General features: G+C 48.0%; 1 protein-coding gene across 1 annotated transcript; it reads right to left on the bottom strand.

Moving 5' to 3' along the window:
- Window positions 1–4,664: 4,664 nt before the first annotated feature.
- Window positions 4,665–10,390, bottom strand: GJA3 (gap junction protein alpha 3). Its single transcript, XM_038761961.1, has 2 exons — window positions 10,216–10,390; window positions 4,665–6,150 (listed from the first exon to the last, which is right to left on the bottom strand). The coding sequence occupies exon 2, from the start codon at window positions 6,131–6,133 to the stop codon at window positions 4,754–4,756; it is 1,380 nt and encodes a 459-aa protein (XP_038617889.1). The 5' UTR covers window positions 6,134–6,150; window positions 10,216–10,390; the 3' UTR covers window positions 4,665–4,753.
- Between the last annotated feature and the right edge of the window lie 10,383 nt (window positions 10,391–20,773).

Here is a 20,773-nt window from a genome sequence, read left to right on the forward strand (position 1 = left end):
AATCCAGTTCGTAGTATATAAATGCAAAAACAAGAGTAAAATCAGAGATGTAACAGATACAAAACAAAGGAAAAAATGGCTAAGTAAACCAATATTCAGGTGTTAAGTTGGCTGATTGAATGACTTGATCCAAGGGGTGGAGGTTAATTAGGGAAGGCCTCCTTCCTCTCTTGGGAGGAAGTGGCTTTTAAGTAGGACCTATGTTCTGGGGAGAGCATGCTTATCTGGATTTGAGGAGGAAGGAGTCCAGGTCCCTTTTGGGAGAGCTAAGAATCCCTTGGGATCCCCTGAATTGGATAATTTCCATCACTGGAGTCAATGTAAGGATGCTGGGGATCTCTAAGCCAAGGATACCCACCACTACAGCTCCCTAGGACCACTCCAGTTTAGAAATAATCTGGCTCCATCTGGAGGTGGCAGGGGAGTGGGGGGGGTGGGGGGGAGGGTCTTCCTGGGAAGGGAAGAAGTAAACCTGATTTCTTCAAGTCTTCTCCTACCAGCCTCACTCTGTATAGTCCTGGGTACTCCACTAACGGTGAGGAGGAGGCTCAGCCATTGGAGGGGTTGGCAGGGGAGAGGGGGCCCTTGGTTAAACGTGGGGGTGGGGAGGGGGTTGACCATGCTTGAACGCCCGAGGGAGTCCCCAAAGGAGGGTTGCTACCTTTCGATCATGTGTGACTGATGCAAGGTGGCCAGGGAGGAGGGTGGTCAAGGTGGCCAGGGAGGAGGGAAGTCACCTGAAATGCGAGACAAGGTGTTGAGGGAAGGTGTCCTCGTGATCTGGGGCTGTTTCTCTTTGTAAAACGTGCCATGAATCACCCTTACATAAGACTCATGAGCGAGTGTGAAAGTCCTTAACTTCCAATTTCAATAAGATAATGCTTTTGATTCCACTTTCAGTGCCACTAATCTCAGTGAGGCAACATTAGGGTACAAAATGTTTATTTAGTTTTGGAAAACATTTGAGGTAAACGAGCACATCAGTTGCTTCTTACAGAATTGAATACAAAGGCACTTTCCAATTGCAGCTAGAAAGAAGGGGGACTGGTCCCTTGCCATGGGTGGCTGATGATGCCCAAGCTGGGCTGGATGATCATCCAGCTGGCCGGCCCAGGCTGCCTGCCTTCAGCCTCCAGTTTCCGCAGGGTAAAGAGCCAAACCCACATTTGGGCCCAACAGTGGACTGGGCCAGCCAACCTGGTCTTTCCCTGAAGAGGAGAGATCTTGACTACGGGAAGAAATGGTAATGTCTTCCTTTCAGTAACTGTCTAGGCAATCCCATCCTTTAGAATACCTTGGAGTCAGGAATAGAATATTTCATTTCTCTTTTCAAAATAGTTTTGGTTTTTTTTCCAGTTCAGGATTTTCCTTCAAGCATTGATGTAGCGCTGCATTCAGAACTCAATTCTGAATAGTCTGTCTGAGCAGGCCCTGTAACTTATTTTGACTCCTGAACATGCGAATGTTCATGATTTGAAAAATTCACTTTTTGCCCGTAAAACTTGGTTAGCGCCTCTCAGAAACTGTTGGTACAGAGAACTACCAAAGGTGGGTCTCTCCTCTAGCCTCCTGGGAGCCCTGTAACATGGTGTAGTGGATAAGGCAGGGGCCTGGGAGACAGCAGGTTATGGGTTCTAATTCCAGTTCCACCACTTGTCTGCTGTATGACCTTAGGCAAGTCACTTCACTTCTCTGTGCCTCAGTTACCTCATCTGTAAAATGGGGTCTGAGACTGTGAGCCCTCCATGGGACAGGGACCATCAAACCCAACTTCCTTGTATCCACCCCAGTGCTTAGTACAGTGTCTGGTACATAGTAAGCACTTAACAAAATACCACAAATATTATTATTATTTTCAACCACTTTGTTTTGGGAGTCACATGCGGGCAGTCCACTGACCATCAGAACTTCATATACCCAAAGGAAATTTACTGCCCAGTGATCCTGGCTGGAATGGGCAGTTTGGAGACCAAAAACTGAATGCAAATTTCATCAATCCAGCACACCCGTCACCAAGGGGACCCCAGTGGGTGAAACAGCCATTGTACGTCGGCTTCCAGGGGTGGGCCCGATGGCCGGAGACTGACTCTGGAAGCCGCCCAATGCCATTTTGTCAGAAATTCAGCCCGGAGAGCAGGACAGGGAGAGCGAGTGAGTGGGAGGGGGCGAGGGAGAACCAGGACCGGTTCCCCATTCCCTGGCCCGGTCATAGGCTAAAAGCTGCCGGGGCAGGGGGACTCACTGAGCTCGGAGGCTGCGGGAGGGGGCGCATAGAGCATGGCCTAGTAGATAAGAGCATGGGCCCAGGAGTCAGAAGGTCATGGGTTCTAATCCCTGCTCCTCCACTTGTCTGCTGTCAGGGCAAGTCAATTCTTTTTTTTTTTTTTCCTAAAACTGATGAAATACAAAAATGCAACCAGGCTGCTTATGTAAAACAAAAACAAAAAGCAGGTATCTCTCACACATGCTTTCAAACACTGAAATAGGCATCTTTTTAGCTTAATCCAATCCCTGCCCAGATACCAAAAATAAAATACCAAACTACTGTAAACTCACTGGCATGATGATGAATCGAGGCAGATATGCACAAAATCCAGCTTTTCAAAAGTTGTTTTTTTTAAAAGTACAACTAAAGTACTGTTCCCCCACTCAAGAATAAAGGATGGGCAAGTAGGAAGCGTCAGTTTTTTACAGCAGTTAATGCAGCAGTACCTGAGACTGCGGCTGCTTGGCTTTGCTCTATTAGCCCCCTCTCCCCAGTACAACGCGGCTTCCTCACTGCATTTCCAAGAGTTTTAGTGGATGTAAGGAGGCTCTTAAAGCAGATTTCTTAAGGCTAAATGAAGAATTTAGTCTCCCCAGGCCTATAAGATTGACTTTTTTCCAGGTCTGGCTGCATCCAACACAATGCCATGAAATTACCTGAACCAGAATAATTCCATATATTAAGATGAAAATTGGTCAGTTAAATTATTTTCCCCAGATTCTAGTAAGCAATAACTCTTCTTCTCATACCCAGTGCCTGAACCCAGAATAGACCCTGTGAAATGGCATGCAGTCTTTTACCATGAATCACCTTCTAATCATCACAAGTAAAAAGGCAAAAGGAGTGTGGCAGCTCCAGCCGGGGGAGAAAAGATCCACACTGGAGACCCACTGCAGCCCATGATCGGCCCCTGGGGCCCTGAGCGACACCCCCCACTTCCCCACCCCGCGATCCCCACGGCACCCCCATTTCCGCAGGCTGGCCCCTTCTGCAGCCGTTGGCAGTTATTTGCGTCTAAATCAGCCCCACCACAGCTATTAGTTGTTACCCACCTATAGAAAATCCATTTTAATTCTATAATATTTGCCATTTCTGCTCTCAAAACATGAGAACATTTTTATATATGTTTTAAAAATCAAGTGTTGGGTCCATGAAGAATGATTACAACTATTTTGGCAATATTGAACATTTTAGCTTTTGATTCACACATTTTAGCCATGAAAAGTTTTAAAAATGTTCTTAATTTTCTTCTCTAATATCATGCATCCTCCTGAAATGAACTGACTCTGAAGTGGGTGGTTTAGGAGGAAAAAGGATTACCACTTAACCATAGAAAATTTTTATACTCCTACATTTTTTTAAAAGATCAAACATTGGCCATCGGTGGATGAATATAGAGTTTACTGGTGCTTAAATTCTTATTTTTATTCTTAAATTTCAAAAAGGCAAAAGCCACCAATTCCACCATTAGGTCAGCCTTTCTGGCAGATACAAAGCTGTCATTTTCCTGCTTTCTCCCCGCTCACACTGAGGCCTCGAGCGGATGATCCCTCAGTCACCTGGAGACAAACTGCCTTTGCCACAGATGGCCAAAGTTGAGTCCCAGTGCCTCCTTAGAGTCTGGTAATGATATCACAATAGGCACTTTTACACTATTTTGGTCAAAGGCAGAAAACATTTGCTCCAGATCAAACCCAGCAGTCTCCTTCCTGGGGAATCAACTCCAGGTGAAACCAGATGTTCCAACCTGCCTTTTTGTGACTTCACCACAGACTGTGACCCACCTGAGGCCTGGCAGAGCACAGGGTCCCAAATGCCTCAAAACTAAACCCGATCATAACCGCCTCATTGTCATATGGCAGCTGAGGGCTACACCCTTCTCCTTGATAAGTCTAACAAGTTGTCCAAGGGACAGACACTCCAGGGGTCAGGCCTCCTTCTCCCTTCCCCCCCCGCTCCCCCCCCCCACCAAACACACACCATTTTCTGTCAAATTCCCAACCCTGGTCTCAGGAGGCAAAAACCCACAGCAGGGGCACCAGGAATTTCAGGGTGCCAGGGAGGGACAATCCCAGGCTTTGAAGAGCAGCCCTGCCTCTCTACAACCAGACAGCCCTGTGGGGACTGTGAGCCCGGCCTGGGAGAACAGTTGGCCTAGGCCCAACCCAGTCTGCCATCCAGGCCCAAGCTGCAAGTTACCAGGACAGTCCCTGCCCTCGATTTACTACTGTTGATGTTATTCCCACTACAACCCACAGAGTGTAAGAGCAGCAAGCTTGAAAATGTGGAAATCTGACCACATCCTCTGTGGCCTTCCTCCTCCTCATCTTCCTCCCACTCCTCCCCCTCCCTTGCCCCTCACCTTCCTCCCCTTTCTCCTCCCCCAGGTTTCCCCATCTCTAACCCTGTGCCTGCTGTGATTGATTGCTTCGAGAATAACTGTTCCTTTAGAATCCCCTCAGAGATGAGTGTCTGAAGAGAAGGGCACTAAATGGCCAAGTCGTCTGATCTGGCTCGACAGCTGCTGGCCTTGCTGGCCTTGCTGAGCCGCCTCAGGTCCAGGAGGAGCAGCGGGGACTCATGGATCTCCACGCGGGTGGTCCCAGGCCACTCCTCCCTGGCCTCCGCCTCGCCACCACTGCCACCTCCCAAGCTCCCGCCGTTCACCAGCAACAGGGGAGCCTCGCTACCCTCACCTCTTCCCCCCACCTCCGGGGGGTTCTGCTGAGGGCTGCTTGGGGAGGGTGGGGTGCCGGGGGCAGCGGGGGACTTCTGCTCGAGGGTCTGCTGCTCGGCCTCCTGGTTGGCCCAGTTCTGCTCTGCTGTCAGGATGTGCTGGTTGCTGCTAAAAGCCTGGGCAGAGGCGGCCCGGCTGCGCTCCTTGGGCAGCCCTGCCATTTTGAACTCTGCTGGGGGCTCTGGGGCCCCGGGGTAGCCCGAGGGGGTAGCCTGCCCCAGGGAGGAAGAAGACTGGCTGTAAAATGGGGGGAACCCAATGGTCAAGGTGGGGGGTGGGGGAGCATGGGAAGGCAGGAGGAAAGGGCTGAGCTGGCCCAGCCTCGCTAGTCCCGGCTGGGCCTTGGGGGAGTTGGGGCTGTAGTGGTTGGTCATACCCTGCTTAAACTTCTTCCAGCCCAAGTGGTAGATCTCCAGTATGTTGAGCAGCAGGGACACGCAGGCCACGGCCAGCATGAAAACGATGAAGATGGTCTTCTCGGTGGGCCTGGAGATGAAGCAGTCCACGGTGTTGGGGCAGGGCCAGCGGCTGCACCGGTAGAGGGGCTTCAACTCGAAACCGTACAGGAAGTACTGCCCCACGATGAAGCCCACTTCAAACAGGGTCTTGAAGACGATGTTGAAGACGTAGGTGCGGAGCAGGGCACCGGCAATGCGGACCTTGCCCCACTCATCCCGCACCGGCAACCTCTCCTCGCCCCCACCAGCCGCCTCCCTCCCGAGAAGTGGCTCACGGGGGCTTCTGGGAATTCCCTGGCCCCCGGCCCCGGCCCGCAGATCGGCCTTCTTCAGCAGCTCCTCCTCCTTCTCCTTCTTCTTCTCCTCCATTCGCACAATGTGCAGCACATGGCCCAGGTAAATGAGTGATGGTGTGGATACAAAGATGATCTGCAGCACCCAGAAGCGGATGTGTGAAATGGGGAAGGCCTCATCGTAGCACACGTTTTCGCAACCGGGCTGCTGCGTGTTGCACATGAAGTCCGATTGTTCATCCCCCCAGACCTCCTCGGCCGCAGCCCCCAGTACCAGGATCCTGAAGATGAACAGCACTGTCAGCCACACCTTGCCAATGACCGTGGAGTGCTCCTGGGCATTCTCTAGCAGGCGCCCCAAAAAGCTCCAGTCGCCCATTGCTTCTGGCTCCTAACCTGGAAGAAGAACGTCGTTGGGGTTGTTAATGAGCAAATTCAATTCGGAGATTGTATCCACGGAGTGCCTACTCTATGCGGAGCACAGTACTAAGTGCTGGGTGGAGGGCAATAGAGCTAACAGACACCATTCCCAACCTCAGGGAGTTGAGAGTCTAGAGGGGGAGACGGACCCTAAAACCAAGTAGCGGCAGGAGAGAACAACAAAGTAGACAACGTAGGTCCTGGAGGTCGCAGGAAGCACGGATGAAAGGACTACTAGAGCTCCTCCTGCTCAGGGCCAGCCAGCTTTCAGGGGGGTATCTAGCCTGTGTCTACATGTGGATGCTTCCTGGAATGTCCAAACAAACTCAGTGATCCACTGAGGCCTGGCAGAACCTTCCCCTGCCTGCCCAGGCCTGAGATTAAAGCAATTTCAGTGGTTCGGTTCCAGGGCCATCATGTTCCTGAAAAGCTAGTGTAGGCACACTTTCAAGCCAACTCCTGAAATGCTGGTGTAGATGCTCCTTTAAACCATGTCCTGATATGTTGGTGTAAACACACCTTCGAACCAACTCCTGAAATGCTAGTATAGATGTATTTAGAATCAGCCCCCGCCATTCCCAAAATGATTCTATCAGTTTTGGGTTGGTAATTTTGGAGAATTAGAATGGGCTCTTGGCAGGCTTAAATATGAGAGAAGCGGCGTGGCTTAGAGGAAAGAGCACGGGCTTGGGAGTCAGAGGCCGTGGGTTCTAATCCTAGCTCTGCCACCTGGCAGCTATGTGACCTTGGGCAAGTCACTTAACTTCTCAGTGCTTCAGTTACTTCATCTGTAAAATGGCAATTAAGACCGTGTGCCCCATGTGGGACAACCTGATTACCTGTTTTCTAGCCCAGTGCTTGGCACATAGTAAGCACTTAACAAATACCATCATTATTGTTATTATTATTATTATATCATCATCATCATCATCAATCATATTTATTGAGCGCTTACTGTGTGCAGAGCACTGTACTAAGTGCTTGGGAAGTACAAGTTGGCAACATATAGAGACAGTCCCTACCCAACAGTGGGCTCACAGTCTAAAAGGGGGAGACAGAGAACAAAACCAAACATACTAACAAAATAAAATAAATAGAGCCTTCTCTAAGTGGCTTAGAGAAGCAGTGTGGCTCAGTGGAAAGAGCACAGGCTTTGGAGTCAGGGGTCATGGGTTTGAATCCCACCTCTGCCAATTGTCAGCTGGGTGACTTTGGGCAAGTCACCTCTCTGGGCCTCAGTTCCCTCATCTGGAAAATGGGGAATGAGACTGTGAGCCCCCCATGGGACAACCTGATCTCCTTGTAACCTCCCCAACACTTAGAACAGTGCCTTGCACATAGTAAGCACCCAATAAATGCCATCATTATTATTATTAACAGGCCAGGCCCGGGCCCAAGCCATACGCTCCCAGTGAGGCGACAGCGGGAGGATGTAAAAACAGCTATGACACCGGGGGACAGCCCGATCGAGTCACCGAGGGCATGGGGAGGGAAAGGTGCCCCTTGGCCCACTTGGAGAGGGGGCACATGGCGGGATGGAGCCAACTCCTGCCCTCATCCCGTCACTCATATCGCCAGGCCCACCTGTAACTGACTGTGAACAATCAATGGAGATAACTCACTACCTTCGCAGAGCACGGTGAGCGGGAAGGGGGCACGGGAGACTAGATGTGTCAACTAAGGCCAATTTTCAAACTGAACTCTTGGCATCCAGAGCGGAGTGTTTCCTGCCATGGTCACAGTACCGACCATTTTGATTGAGGCTGAAACTGCCCTCCACCTCCTGATTATACCTCTTTGATCATCCCTGGAGAAGAGTTAACCATCAGCCAGTTAGGTGAATTATGGAAAACCAACATTCTAGATGCCTAATTCTGAACTTCCCTTTACCTGGTAGACTGAGCCCAGGTTGTGAGAATCTTCTCTCTCTTAATTCCTAATCTCCCCCACCTACCTAGATCTTTGGACAAAGAAAAGTCCCAGTGTATGAAATATCTGTAATTGAGGGGATTTAATCTCATAGAGAAAAATGAGGATGGCTGGCCCTGGGGTGCTCAAACACGGTTTTCTAATATCTGTTTGCGAGGAAAAAGTCAGAGTCCTGTAGAAGAACACGAAGGAAGAAAAAGCTTGATATCTTTTGACATTTGTTCTCTTCAGAAGAGATAATTCACTGGCAGTCACACAGACTTCTACCCACACTTCCATAAAGAGCACATGGACCAAGTGGGACTTTCTAAGGTTTGTATGTGTGGGTGAAAATATTAAGACCATTCCTTCATGATGCAAAAGTCCTTTCATTTTCCATGTTTGCCTACACCCACTACACTCAGAGATACTGAGCAGATAACACAGTTATAATTCCATCAGAAGTATCCAGGATCCTTTCACCAGGTCTAACTCACTGCTGGCATTGCTCTGGGGTGAAGACACGCACAGAATTTCAGAAAAGATCATCCTCTCCTTTGCCCTTGTAGGATGATTTCCTCGGGTGAGGTGGGTTAATGGACCCACAGCTGGACTCCCAGCTTTGCTCATCCCAGATCTCTGACAAGACCTGAGAGTTTCTTATCAGGGCTGGGAAAGCCTCAAACTGCAGCTTTCCAGCCTGGTTGCTTTTTGAAGCCAGCCCCCACCCTTCAACCCCCTAAAGTCCTTCCTCCCCCACTGCCCCCCGCCACACACCCTCTAGACTGTAAGCTCCCTGTGGCCAGTTAATGTGTCCATAATATTGTTATACTCTCCCAAGTTCTTAGCACAGTGTTCTGCACAGAGTAATACTCAAATGTGACTGACTGATGCACCATGCAATGCTGGCATCTATGGCCACAGCCATTTCTAACACTTTTTCTACTCCTACTACTTTACTACTATTTTTTTGGCACATAGTAAGCACTTAACAAGAACCATCATTATTATTATTTTGCAACCGATGGACTTTGATTCTTCAGCCAACTAACGGGAGAGGCAGCCCACTTCCCCCCTACTCCCGGTCCGCCCCAACTCAGTTCTCCCACTCCCTTCCACTCAGTTTTTCTGCAGTCAAAAAAAAAGTGTTAGAGTTGTAAAACATTCTTCTCCTTTCTTCTCAATCCTTCCTATATATAGATTCTAAATATTGCTCACAGAAAATAGTTCTTCATAATCAGTCTAAATTTTTCATTTTAAAATGTCATCTCAATATTCCTAGTGCATTTCCCTAAATAATTCCTTTCCCTCTCTGGTGGCTCGACCTTTAGGATATATATAGAGGATCTGTATATGCCCGTTAGTTCTCATATCATCAAACATATATAGCTTAGACATAGATGAAAAGCAATAAAGGAAAACCCTAATGATTCCCGACCCCATGATCCAACATCACTGGCACTTCACCAGTTTTTTAAAGTTTTATCAGAACTGAACAAGAAAGCTTTAGTGAGAGTCACTTTTTAATCGGGGAAGTTTGAAAGCAAAAACTTAGAACTGCACCAGTTCATCACTATAACCAGAGTTTTTGGCTGGATGACAGAGTCCATTCAGAATGGGGATGAGTTTAACCACTATGGCCTTTGGGGACTTTGCCACATAAATGAGATATTTTTCTCAGTATTGCTTTACGGATTTGATTTTTGCTGAATAACAAATATTATTTAGACCCGATGTTTTCAGGTAGAGTTTTAAACAGATTTTGGAAAATACTCTTTGATCAGTATTTTCTGAAGGAAGACACCAGAGGGATAACAGACACCACAGATATCATCATCCTGAAGCACAATTCTGAAAACACCAAAAACATTTTCCCCTCAGATATAAACTAAGCACAAAAGCATCACGGAAGAGTGATGTAAAATACCATGAGCCTATTAGAGAATTCCAGCCTCCTTTATTAGAATTAGTGGTCTCCTAAAGACCCGGGTGGCATTACATCTTATTATTGCCCCATTAGCCAGTAGCCTCTGCCCATTAGATTAATTTCAAAATTAATCTTCAAAGTTCCAACAATCTAGTGAATATTTTAGCCTTGTTATAACACTCCCTTTACTTTAAAATAGAACTTACCAGTGTCTCACTGGGCGACGGTGTAGCCAACGGTGACTGATTCGAATTCTGGGACAATCAAAATGCTTCAGACTGCAAATTAACTCATCTCCCTTTCAAAGTGACTGAAGCACAATGAACCGTCTCGCAGAGGGACCAAAGGGAAGCAGGCACCAAGGCTTGATGCATTCGATCAAGCCACCATTCCTGTTTGACCAGCTGGCCCACTGAACTGAATTTTGATTTTTTTTTTTTAATTCAGGCACAGATCTTGAGGAGTGGGATTTGGTTTTCCAGAGGAGGAAAGCAGGGTAGTTTGGCAAGGGAAGGGTCCGGGGTGTACTCCTGAGGGCACTCATGAAGTTTGCCACTCCCTCCCCGAGGGCAACATATACACTGCGACTCAATAATGATCAGTGCCAAGGGTCTAGGACGGTTGTCGGGTTTGAAATGAATTTCATCTTTACTGGCTCGACTGTGACACAGAACCCAGCTTCTTCTCTTCATCGGGGACGCTGCTGGTAAGGAAATTCGTTCCATCGGCATCAAAGAGATACTCTCGAGGAGATGCAAGTCAAATCTTGACTACCATTCAACTTGCCGTTATTCTTCTCCAGAAACGTTATCTTGCCTCCAGCTAAAGATAAAGCACTTATTTTTACAAATTCAGGCTAAGAAATAAATGGAAGATGTGACAACACAAGCCTTCCACATTCTGAAGACGGGAGTCAGAATTAAAATTAGATGACACTTTGTCACTGATTACTTGCGTTGAAACTGATACACTGAAAATGATACTAAACACACACACCTATTTATAGGCCTCCCTCTCTCGTCTCTATACATTTGTGTACATATATACACACACCACACACACGCACATATATATAATATGTATATATTATACAAAAAGGAGACCGAGACCCAATAGGAAGAGACCTAATCTCCTACAGTACTCTCTGGGGAAAGGGGACTGGATCATTTGGAGAGGTAGGAGGGATTTGAAGAAGAACATTTTCCCTGGAGGCAATGCTCTGCAGTTAACTTTTCTCTTTGAGCCGCAAAGCTCAGCTCCAGGTATTCTTGGGGCCCGAGACAGTTTTCTTTACCACCAACCCCCACCTCGTCATTGTCTGCCTCCTCGGGCAATGGATATGGAAATATGTTTGATTTTGTGAGAGGGGAGACAAGAGTTCTGAAAAAGTAGCTTCTCTATTCTCTTCATACCGTATTTACAGAGCAGAGTTGCTGCCTATAAATACACAAAAAGAACCAATTTTGTGTTATTTTGAGAGCATTCCAAATGCGGAAGCTTCTGAAACCACAGACTACTGTGTTGTGTCTAAAACTAAACTTCATTCAGTTGGCTTTTCAGCATGGCTTAGTGGAAAAGGCACGGGCTTGGGAGTCAGACGACGTGGGCTCTAATCCCGGCTCTGCCACTTGTCTGCTGTGTGACCTTGGGCAAGACACTTAACGTCTCTGTGCCCAGTTACCTCATCTGTAAACTGGGGCTTAAGACTGTGAGACCCACAGGGGCCACCTGATTCCCTTGTATCTATCCCAGCGCTTACAACGGTGCTTGGCACATAGTAGGCACTTAACAAATACCGTTATTATTATTATTTTCCTAATAAAACTGCAGCTTTAGAGTCATTCAATGTTCCTGTTTCTGGGGTTGGTTCTGCAGCTCTTGAATGTTGCAGGGTCAGCAGGATCGTCCCAGCAGGGCCCGATCCCGGCTCTGAGCCTGCGTGACCCGGGGGCCCCAGTGGCCAGCGGATCACTCACTGTTTCCGTCTGTCACCTTCAGCCTCTCCCCTCATAATAACAATAATTGTGGTATTTGTTAAACGCTTACTATGTGTCAAGCACTGTTCTATGCGCTGGGGTAGACACAAGGTAATCAGGTTGTCCCACGAGGGGCTCTCAGTCTTCACCCCCATTTTACAGATGAGGTAACCGAGGCACAGACAAGTGACTTGCACAAGGTCACAGAGCAGATAACTGCCCAGTGCTTTGTTTTGCCCTCCTGCTTTGTCTGCAGCAGCAGGAGGCCCGACCGCGGGGTTGAACCCGTTCGGCAAAAGGGCTCTGAAGGGGAGGGCGGGGGTCAGGGCAGCAACTGAGCCCTGGGCACGACTCTCTCGCGGGGACTTTCTCCGCGCTGTTTATTAAGAAAAACCGACTGCACGTGTTTTCGGTTTTGCCCATTCGAATCGGAACCGCCTCACCAGTCTTCATTCAATCTTAAACACGTGCACAACAGACTCGGCTTAGCCCTTCAGAACAGGACGTGGCCAGAAGCAACACGTGAACAGGCCTGAAAGCCAGGGTCCCCCATGACAGGGCCCCCTGCAAAAGGCTACTTGTGAAACGCACCAAAGACGACGATCTCTCTGGGCAAACGATCGCCGAGACCTCCAGTTGGACTCCTTTCTCCTCAAACCCTCCCCAAGCGGCCCGAAGGGTCGAGGGCTCAGTGTCCAGGGCAGACAGCCTTCAGCCTTGCCCTCATGGTCCAGTCCAAAACCTTCCATCATTTAACTGCGGCCTGGCCACCCCTCCCGGTGGTCACACATGGGGGGATTGGTTTCCCTCAGGGATGATCAGGCGGGGCCCTGGGGGCCAAGGCAACCCAAATCGGATAAATCACTCCCCCGACCCTGGTTTGGGCTCCAGCCCAAACTTCTGGGTTCTAATCCCGGCTCTGGCCCTTGCCTGCTGTGTGACCTTGGGCAAGTCACATCACTTCTCTGCTCCTCTGTTACCTCATCTGTAAAATGGGGATGAGGACCGCGAGCCCCATGTGGGACATGGACTGTGTTCAACCTGATTAGCTTGTCTCTACCTCAGCGCTTAGTACAGTGCCTGGCACACAGACAACATTTAGCAAATACCATTTTTAAAAACCCAGAGAAGCAGCGTGGCTTAGTGGAAAGAGCCCGGGCTTAGGAGTCTGAGGTCATGGGTTCTAATACTGCCTCTGTCACTTGTCAGCTGTGTGACTTTGGGCAAGTCACTTCACTTCTCTGTGACCTCATCTGGAAAATGGGGATGAAGACTGTGAGCCCCACGTGGGGCAACCTGATGATGATGGTATTTGTTAAGCACTTACTATGTGCAAAGCACTGTTCTAAGTGCTGGGGAGTTTACAAGATGATCAGGTTGTCCCATGGGGGCTCACAGTTTTAATCCCCATTTTAATAATAATAATAATAATTATGATAGCATTTATTAAGCGCTTACTCTGTGCAAAGCACTGTTCTAAGCGCTGGGGAGGTTACAAGGTGATCAGGCTGTCCCATGTGGGGCTCACAGTCTCAATCCCCATTTTACAGATGAGGTAACTGAGGCCCAGAGAAGTTAAGTGACTTGCCCAAAGTCACACAGCTGACAGTTGGCGGCGCTGGGATTTGAACCCATGACCTCAGACTCCAAAGCCCGGGCTCTTCTCCACTGAGCCACGCTGCTTCTCTAATTTTCAAATTCTCATTTTCTAATAATTCTCATTTTACAGATGAGGTAACTGAGGCCCAGAGAAGTTAGGAGACTTGGCCAAAGCCACACAGCTGACAGGTGGCGGGGTGGGATTTGAACCCATGACCTCAGACTCCACAAAGCCCAGGCTCTTTCCACTGAGCCACGCTGCTTCTCGTGCTTCTGATCACCTTGTATCCACCCCAGCGCTTGGCACCTAGTATTGCTTAACAGAAGCCATCATTATTATCACCATCATCATCATCATCATCAATCGTATTTATTGAGCACTTACTGTGTGCAGAGCACTGTACTAAGCACTTGGGAAGTCCAAGCTGGCAACATATAGAGACAGTCCCTACCCAACAGTGGGCTCACGGTCTAAAAGGGGGAGACAGAGAACAAAACCAAACATACTAACAAAATAAAATAAATAGAATAGATATGTACAAGTAAAATAAATAGATAAATAAATATCATCATCATCAATCGTACTGATTGAGCGCTTACTGTGTGCAGAGCACTGTCCTAAGCGCTTGGGAAGTCCAAGCTGGCAACATATAGAGACAGTCCCTACCCAACAGTGGGCTCACCGTCTAAAAGGGGGAGACAGAGAACAAAACCACACATATTAACAAAATAAAATAAATAGAATAGATATGTACAAGTAAAATAAATAGATAAATAAATATCATCATCAATCGTATTGACTGAGCGCTTACAGTGTGCAGAGCACTGTACTAAGCGCTTGGGACGTCCAACATCTAGAGACAGTCCCTACCCAACAGTGGGCTCACGGTCTAAAAGGGGGAGACAGAGAACAAAACCAAACATACTAACAAAATAAAATGAATGGATTATTTGTAATAAATTATAATTATATAAATTATAATAAATTATTCAGCAACAACCCCAACGACAAAACAACCCTGCGGGGGTCGCGGAAGGGAAGGAGGGAAGAAGGAAGGGTCCGGAAGGAAGCGGCCACGGGAGTTGTTAGCCCCGGGCTGTGGCTTTCCTTGGCTTTCCTTGTCCCCTCTGTCCCCTTGCCCCGGGCCCCGCTTGGCTCTTCCCGCTTACCCCACCGCGCTGGGGGCGGCGTCCGGCTGGGCCCCCCTTGACCCGGCGCCCCCGGCCCTGGCCCGGCCGCCGGACCCTCTCTCAGGGTCCGGACACACCGGGGGCCTCCTCCTCCCACAGCCCCGCGACCCCCGCCCCGCCCACCGGCGACTGACCCCCGCCCCCTCCCGAAGGCCCGGCCGGGCTGGCCACTCCCCCTGCCCCGATGCAGCGTGGCCCGGTGGAAATCAATCAATCAATCAATCGTATTCATTGAGCGCTTACTGTGTGCAGAGCACTGGACTAAGCGCTTGGGCAGTACAAGTTGGCAACACATAGAGACGGTCCCTACCCAACAGTGGGCTCACGGTCTAGAAGGGGGAGACATGGAACAAAACCAAACGTACTAACAAAATAAAATAAATAGAATAGATATGTACAAATAAAATAAATAATCAATCAATCAATCGTGTTTATTGAGCGCTTGCTGTGTGCAGAGCACTGTACTGAGCACTTGGGAAGTACTAGATGGCAACATATAGAGACAGTCCCTACCCAACAGTGGGCTCACAGTCTAGAAGGGGGAGACATGGAACAAAAGCAAACGTACTAACAAAATAAAATAAATAGAATAGATATGTACAAGTAAAATAAATAATCAATCCATCAATCGTGTTTATTGAGCGCTTACTGTGTGCAGAGCACTGTACTGAGCGCTTGGGAAGTCCAAGCTGGCAACACATAGAGACAGTCCCTACCCAACAGTGGGCTCACAGTCTAGAAGGGGGAGACGGAGAACAAAACCAAATGTACTAACAAAATAAAATAAATAGAATAGATATGTACAAGTAAAATAAATAATCAATCAATCAATCATATTTATTGAGCACTTACTGTGTGCAGAACACTGTACTAAGCGCTTGGGAAGTACAAGATGGCAACACATAAAGACAGTCCCTACCCAACGGTGGGCTCACAGTCTAAAAGGGGGAGACAGAGAACAAAACCAAACATACTAACAAAATAAAATAAATAGAATAGATATGTATAAGTAAAATAAATAAATAGAGTAATAAATATGTACAGACATATATACATATATACAGGTGTTGTGGGGAAGGGAAGGAGGTAAGATGGGGGGATGGAGAGGGGGACGAGGGGGAGAGGAAGGAAGGGGCTCAGTCTGGGAAGGCCTCCTGGAGGAGGTGAGCTCTCAGTAGGACCTTGAAGGGAGGAAGAGAGCTAGTTTGGCGGATGGGCAGAGGGAGGGCATTCCAGGCCGGGGGATGACGTGGGCCGGGGGTCGGTGGCGGGACAGGTGAGAACGAGGCACGGTGAGGTCGTGGGTTCAGATCCAACTCCGCCACTTGTCAGCTGTGTGACTTTGGGCAAGTCACTTCACTTCCCTGGGCGTCATCTGTAAAATGGGGATGAAGACTGTGAGCCCCACGTGGGACAACTTGATTACCTTGTATCAGCGTGGCACAGTGGAAAGAGCTTGGGCTTTGGAGTCAGAGGTCGTGGGTTCAAATCTTGCTCCACTAATTGTCAGCTGTGTGACTTTGGGCAAGTCACTTCACTTCTCTGTGCCTCAGTCACTTCATCTGTAAAATGGGGATTAAGACTGTGAACCCCCCGTGGGACAACCTGATCACCTTGTAACCTTCCCAGCGCTTAGAACAGTGCTTTGCACATAGTAAGTACTTAATAAATGCCATCATTATTATTATTACCCCAGCGTTTAGAACAGTGCTTGGCACATAGTAAGCGCTTAACAGATACCAACATTATTATCAGCCTACTGTTGAGTAGGGACCGTCTCTATATTCATTCATTCATTCAATCGTATTTATTGAGCGCTTACTGTGTGCAGAGCACTGTACTAAGCGCTTGGGAAGTACAAGTTGGCAACATACAGAGACGGCCCCTACCCAACAGTGGGCTCACAGTCTAGAAGGGGGAGACAGAGAACTAAACAAAACATATTAACAAAATAAAATAAATAGAATAAATATGTACAGATAAAATAGAGTAATAAATATGTACAAACATATATATGTATACGTATATGTTAATCCCCACTTTACTGAGAAGCAGCATGGCTCAGTGGAAAGAGCCCGGGCTTTGGAGTCGGTGGTCATGGGTTCGAATCCCGGCTCCGCCACATGTCTGCTGTGTGACCTTGGGCAAATCACTTAACTTCTCAATGAATACGACTGAATGAATCGAATGAATCCCCTTGGCCGCCGCGGCGGGGGCAGCCCGGGACCCCTCCCCGCCTCGCCCCGGGGGCGTCACCAGACTGGGAGCCGCCAGGGGAGGGGCGCCCCCAATTTATTTGTTGCAATTCATTCATTCAATCCTATTTATTGAGCGCTTACTGTGTGCAGAGCACTGTACTAAGCGCTTGGGAAGTACAAGTTGGCAACATATAGAGACGGTCCCTACCCAACAACGGGCTCACAGTCTAGAAGGGGGAGACAGACAACAAAACAAAACATGCAGACGGGTGTCAAAGTCATCAGAACAAATAGAATTAAAGCTATATGCACATCATGAACAAAATAAATAGAATAGTAAATATGTACAAGTAAAATAGAGTAATAAATCGGTACAAATATATATACAAGGGCTGTGGGGAAGGGAAGGAGGTGGGGGGGATGGGGAGGAGGAGAGGAAAAGGGGGGCTCAATCTGGGAAGGCCTCTTGGAGGAGGTGAGCTCTCAGTAGGGCTTTGACTGGAGGAAGAGATTATAATAAAATAAAATGACACCATTGTTATTATTACTATTATTCGGTGGCGACTGTTCCGTCCAAACTCTCTCCACGGGCCGCCTGACCAATGCAGGACCCGGGGCGGCGGCGGGGGGCGATTGGAAGGGGCTCGGCTGGGGGAGAGGAGGGTCCTGAGGATTTGCTGCTAAGAAGGGTGAGGGGCTGCCCCAGAGACAGGTCCTGTTCATTCAGTCATTCAGTCATATTTATTGAGCGCTTAACTGGGTGCAGAACACTGTACTAAGCGCTCGGGAAAGGAATGATAATAATAATAATTGTGGCATTTGTTAAGCGCTTACTAGGTGCCAAGGTAATCAGGTTGGACACAGTCGCTGTCCCACATGGGGCTCACAGTCTTAATCCCCACTTTACAGATGAGGAACTAAGATTCAGAGAAGTCAAGTGACTTGCCCAAGGTCACACAGCAGACAACTGGCGGAGTCGGGATTAGAACCCATGACCTTCTGACTCCCAGGCTCGTGCTCTACCCACTCACCATGCTACTTCTCATACTGTACAAAACAGCACAATACTGCAATAAAGAGAGACAAAACCCTGCCCACATCAGCTCACAACCCAGAGGGGTTTCCGTTGAGGGGCTGGGGGGTGGGGGGGCAGGAGGAGGGGAAGGGGCTTGATAAGGGGGTTGGGTTCGGAGGTCTCAGGGAAGGACCCTTCAACAACTAAGGGAACCCAATCACTGTTGAAGAGCTTAGAACAGTGCTTGGCGCTTAACAAATATTATTATTATATATTATTAGATAATATATATTATTCCTTCCTCTCCCCCTCGTCCCCCTCTCCATCCCCCCATCTTACCTCCTTCCCTTCTCCACAGCACCTGTATATATGTATATACGTTTGTACTTATTTATTACTCTATTTATTTTACCTGTACGTATCTATTCTATTTATTTTGTTTTGTTAGTATGTTTGGTTTTGTTCTCTGTCTCCCCCTTTTAGACTGTGAGCCCACTGTTGGGTGGGGACTGTCTCTATATGTTGCCAACTTGTACTTCCCAAGCACTTAGTACAGTGCTCTGCACACAGTAAGCACTCAATAAAAACGATTGATTGATTGATTGATTGATTGATTATTGTTTAAGGGGGAAGCGGGGCCGAGGAGGTCTGAGAAGTGCCCCCGAAGGATGCCCGGGCCCGGTTCTTGAGCGCTGCTGCTGCCCACGGGAGACGGTCCGTCCTGCATAGTGACTTTCGGGCCCTGCACGGTCCACACTGGCTCTTCCCGCGCAGGGCCTCTCGCACGGCTTCCTCCCACCCATCCCCTCCCACCCATCTGCATCACCAGTGCTTCCAATAACTTCCTATTTCAAACAGCCACAAGTAGTGTGTGTTAAAAAAAAAATAGATGTAGGATTTCAGCTAAAAACAGAGGAGATCATGAGAAGGGTGGCCACAGGAGTGACTTGGGGACAGAATGTAAGGGACAGAACCCTAATGGGTGGGTAAAAAAAGTGAATGGAGAGATGCATTTTTTCCCATTCTCAAGCATCGTATTTTAGAGAGACCGAAAGCTCCAGGGTTGGGGACAGGCGGTTAATATTTAGGCTAAGAGCATATACTGCTTTTAATCCCAAGAACTGGGAATAACTGTGCAAATAGATCTGGGGGTTAATGTTTTGGAGTGAGTCAGATTGAGGGACTGTTCACCTGGGCTACAGTGGACAGGAAACGACATAGAGGGCAAAGGGCCAATGGGAAAAGGTGGCAGGAAAAGAAGGAGAGTGGACTTGCTTTTCAAAAGATTTTAATGGAAGTTTGCCTGAGTGACTGTTTTATTGGAAGATTTTAGGGATATCAAATAAAGATGAAGTCTCTTCTTCAGGCAGATGAATCCCAATTGCTGCCACTTCTACAAAACAGTGTGGTCTCGTGAATCGAGCCATGGGCTTGGGAATCATGAGAACCTGGGCTCTAATCCTGGCTTCACTACTTGTCTGCTGTGTGACCTTAGACAAGTCACTTAACTTCTCTGGGCCTCAGTTACCTCATCTGTGAAAGAGGGAATAAGACTGTGAGCTCTGTGTGGGACAGGGACTGTCCAACCTGATTATATTCATTCATTCATTCATTCAATTGTATTTATTAAGCGCTTACTGTGTGCAGAGCACTGTACTAAGCACTTGGGAAGTACAAGTTTGCAACATATAGAGACGGTCCCTACCCAACAGCGGGCTCACAGTCTAGAAGGGCGAGGCAGACAACAAAACAAAACATATAAACCAAATAAAATGAATAGAATGAATATGTACAAGTAGAATAAATAAATAGAGCAATAAATATGTACAAACATATATACATATATACAGGTGCTGTGGGAAGGGGAAGGAGGTAAGGCGGGGGGATGGGGAGGGAGAGTAGGGGGAGAGGAAGGAGGGGGCTCAGTCTGGGAAGGCCTCCTGGAGGAGGTGAGTTCTCAGTAGGGCTTGAAGGGAGGAAGAGAGCTAGCTTGGAGGATGTGAGGAAGGAGGGCATTCTCCCCTTGGATGCTGTCTGCCTTCTTTGCTGGTATCCTCCACAGCGCTTAGTACGCTGCCTGACCCTTAGTGAGCACTTAATACCATCATTATTATTATTATTATCCTCTTGGATGCTGTCTGCCTTTGGTCCATCTTGCAGATGAACCGTTCCATCCCAGAGGCTGGAGAAGTGACTGGAAAAAGACAAAACTCTAGTCGGTTGTGCTACTTGCTGGCAACTCGAGAAATTTTTGCTTCTCTGAGAATTTCATTGATTTAGCCCTGAATCTCTTTATTGTAGGAAACAGGAGACTGAGTGACTATTATTCTGTATGGATTTCAGGAGAGGTCCCAACTTAACCCAACCTCTACCACCCAAATGAAGATACAACCTCCCCTGCAAAAAAGCCCATGAGCAATTTTTTTTTAGTTGTTAAATCCATTTTGACAGTAAAACTCTCAATGCAAACTTGGTTTGCGAATTATATATTAATCCTACCAGACATCTTAAGCAAATTTAGCCCATTGGTTGCTGAATGACTGCCATCATCACATAGGGGGTTTAAGCAATTTAAATTGTCTGTTCTGCTCCTGCCCCTCCCCTGGCCACTCTGTAAGAATCTGGGCTTCCCTTGGGCAGATGACAATAGAAATGTTTGGGGTTTTTTTTGCTGCTCTCTTGTGAGACTCTCCCTGCTCCAACAACTTTGTGAGTCCAAGGTTGGTCCTGCCCCATTAGGACTGGCCTGAAGTCTGAGCCCTAAGGGAACCCGGACTATTGGCAC

Source organism: Tachyglossus aculeatus, chromosome 20 (assembly GCF_015852505.1).
Source record: "Tachyglossus aculeatus isolate mTacAcu1 chromosome 20, mTacAcu1.pri, whole genome shotgun sequence".
Lineage (NCBI taxonomy): Eukaryota > Metazoa > Chordata > Mammalia > Monotremata > Tachyglossidae > Tachyglossus > Tachyglossus aculeatus.

What these genes read in the sequence shown, in the direction of transcription:
- GJA3 (XM_038761961.1), bottom strand. Translation starts at nt 6,133, where the DNA reads ATGGGCGACTGGAGCTTTTTGGGGCGCCTGCTAGAGAATGCCCAGGAG.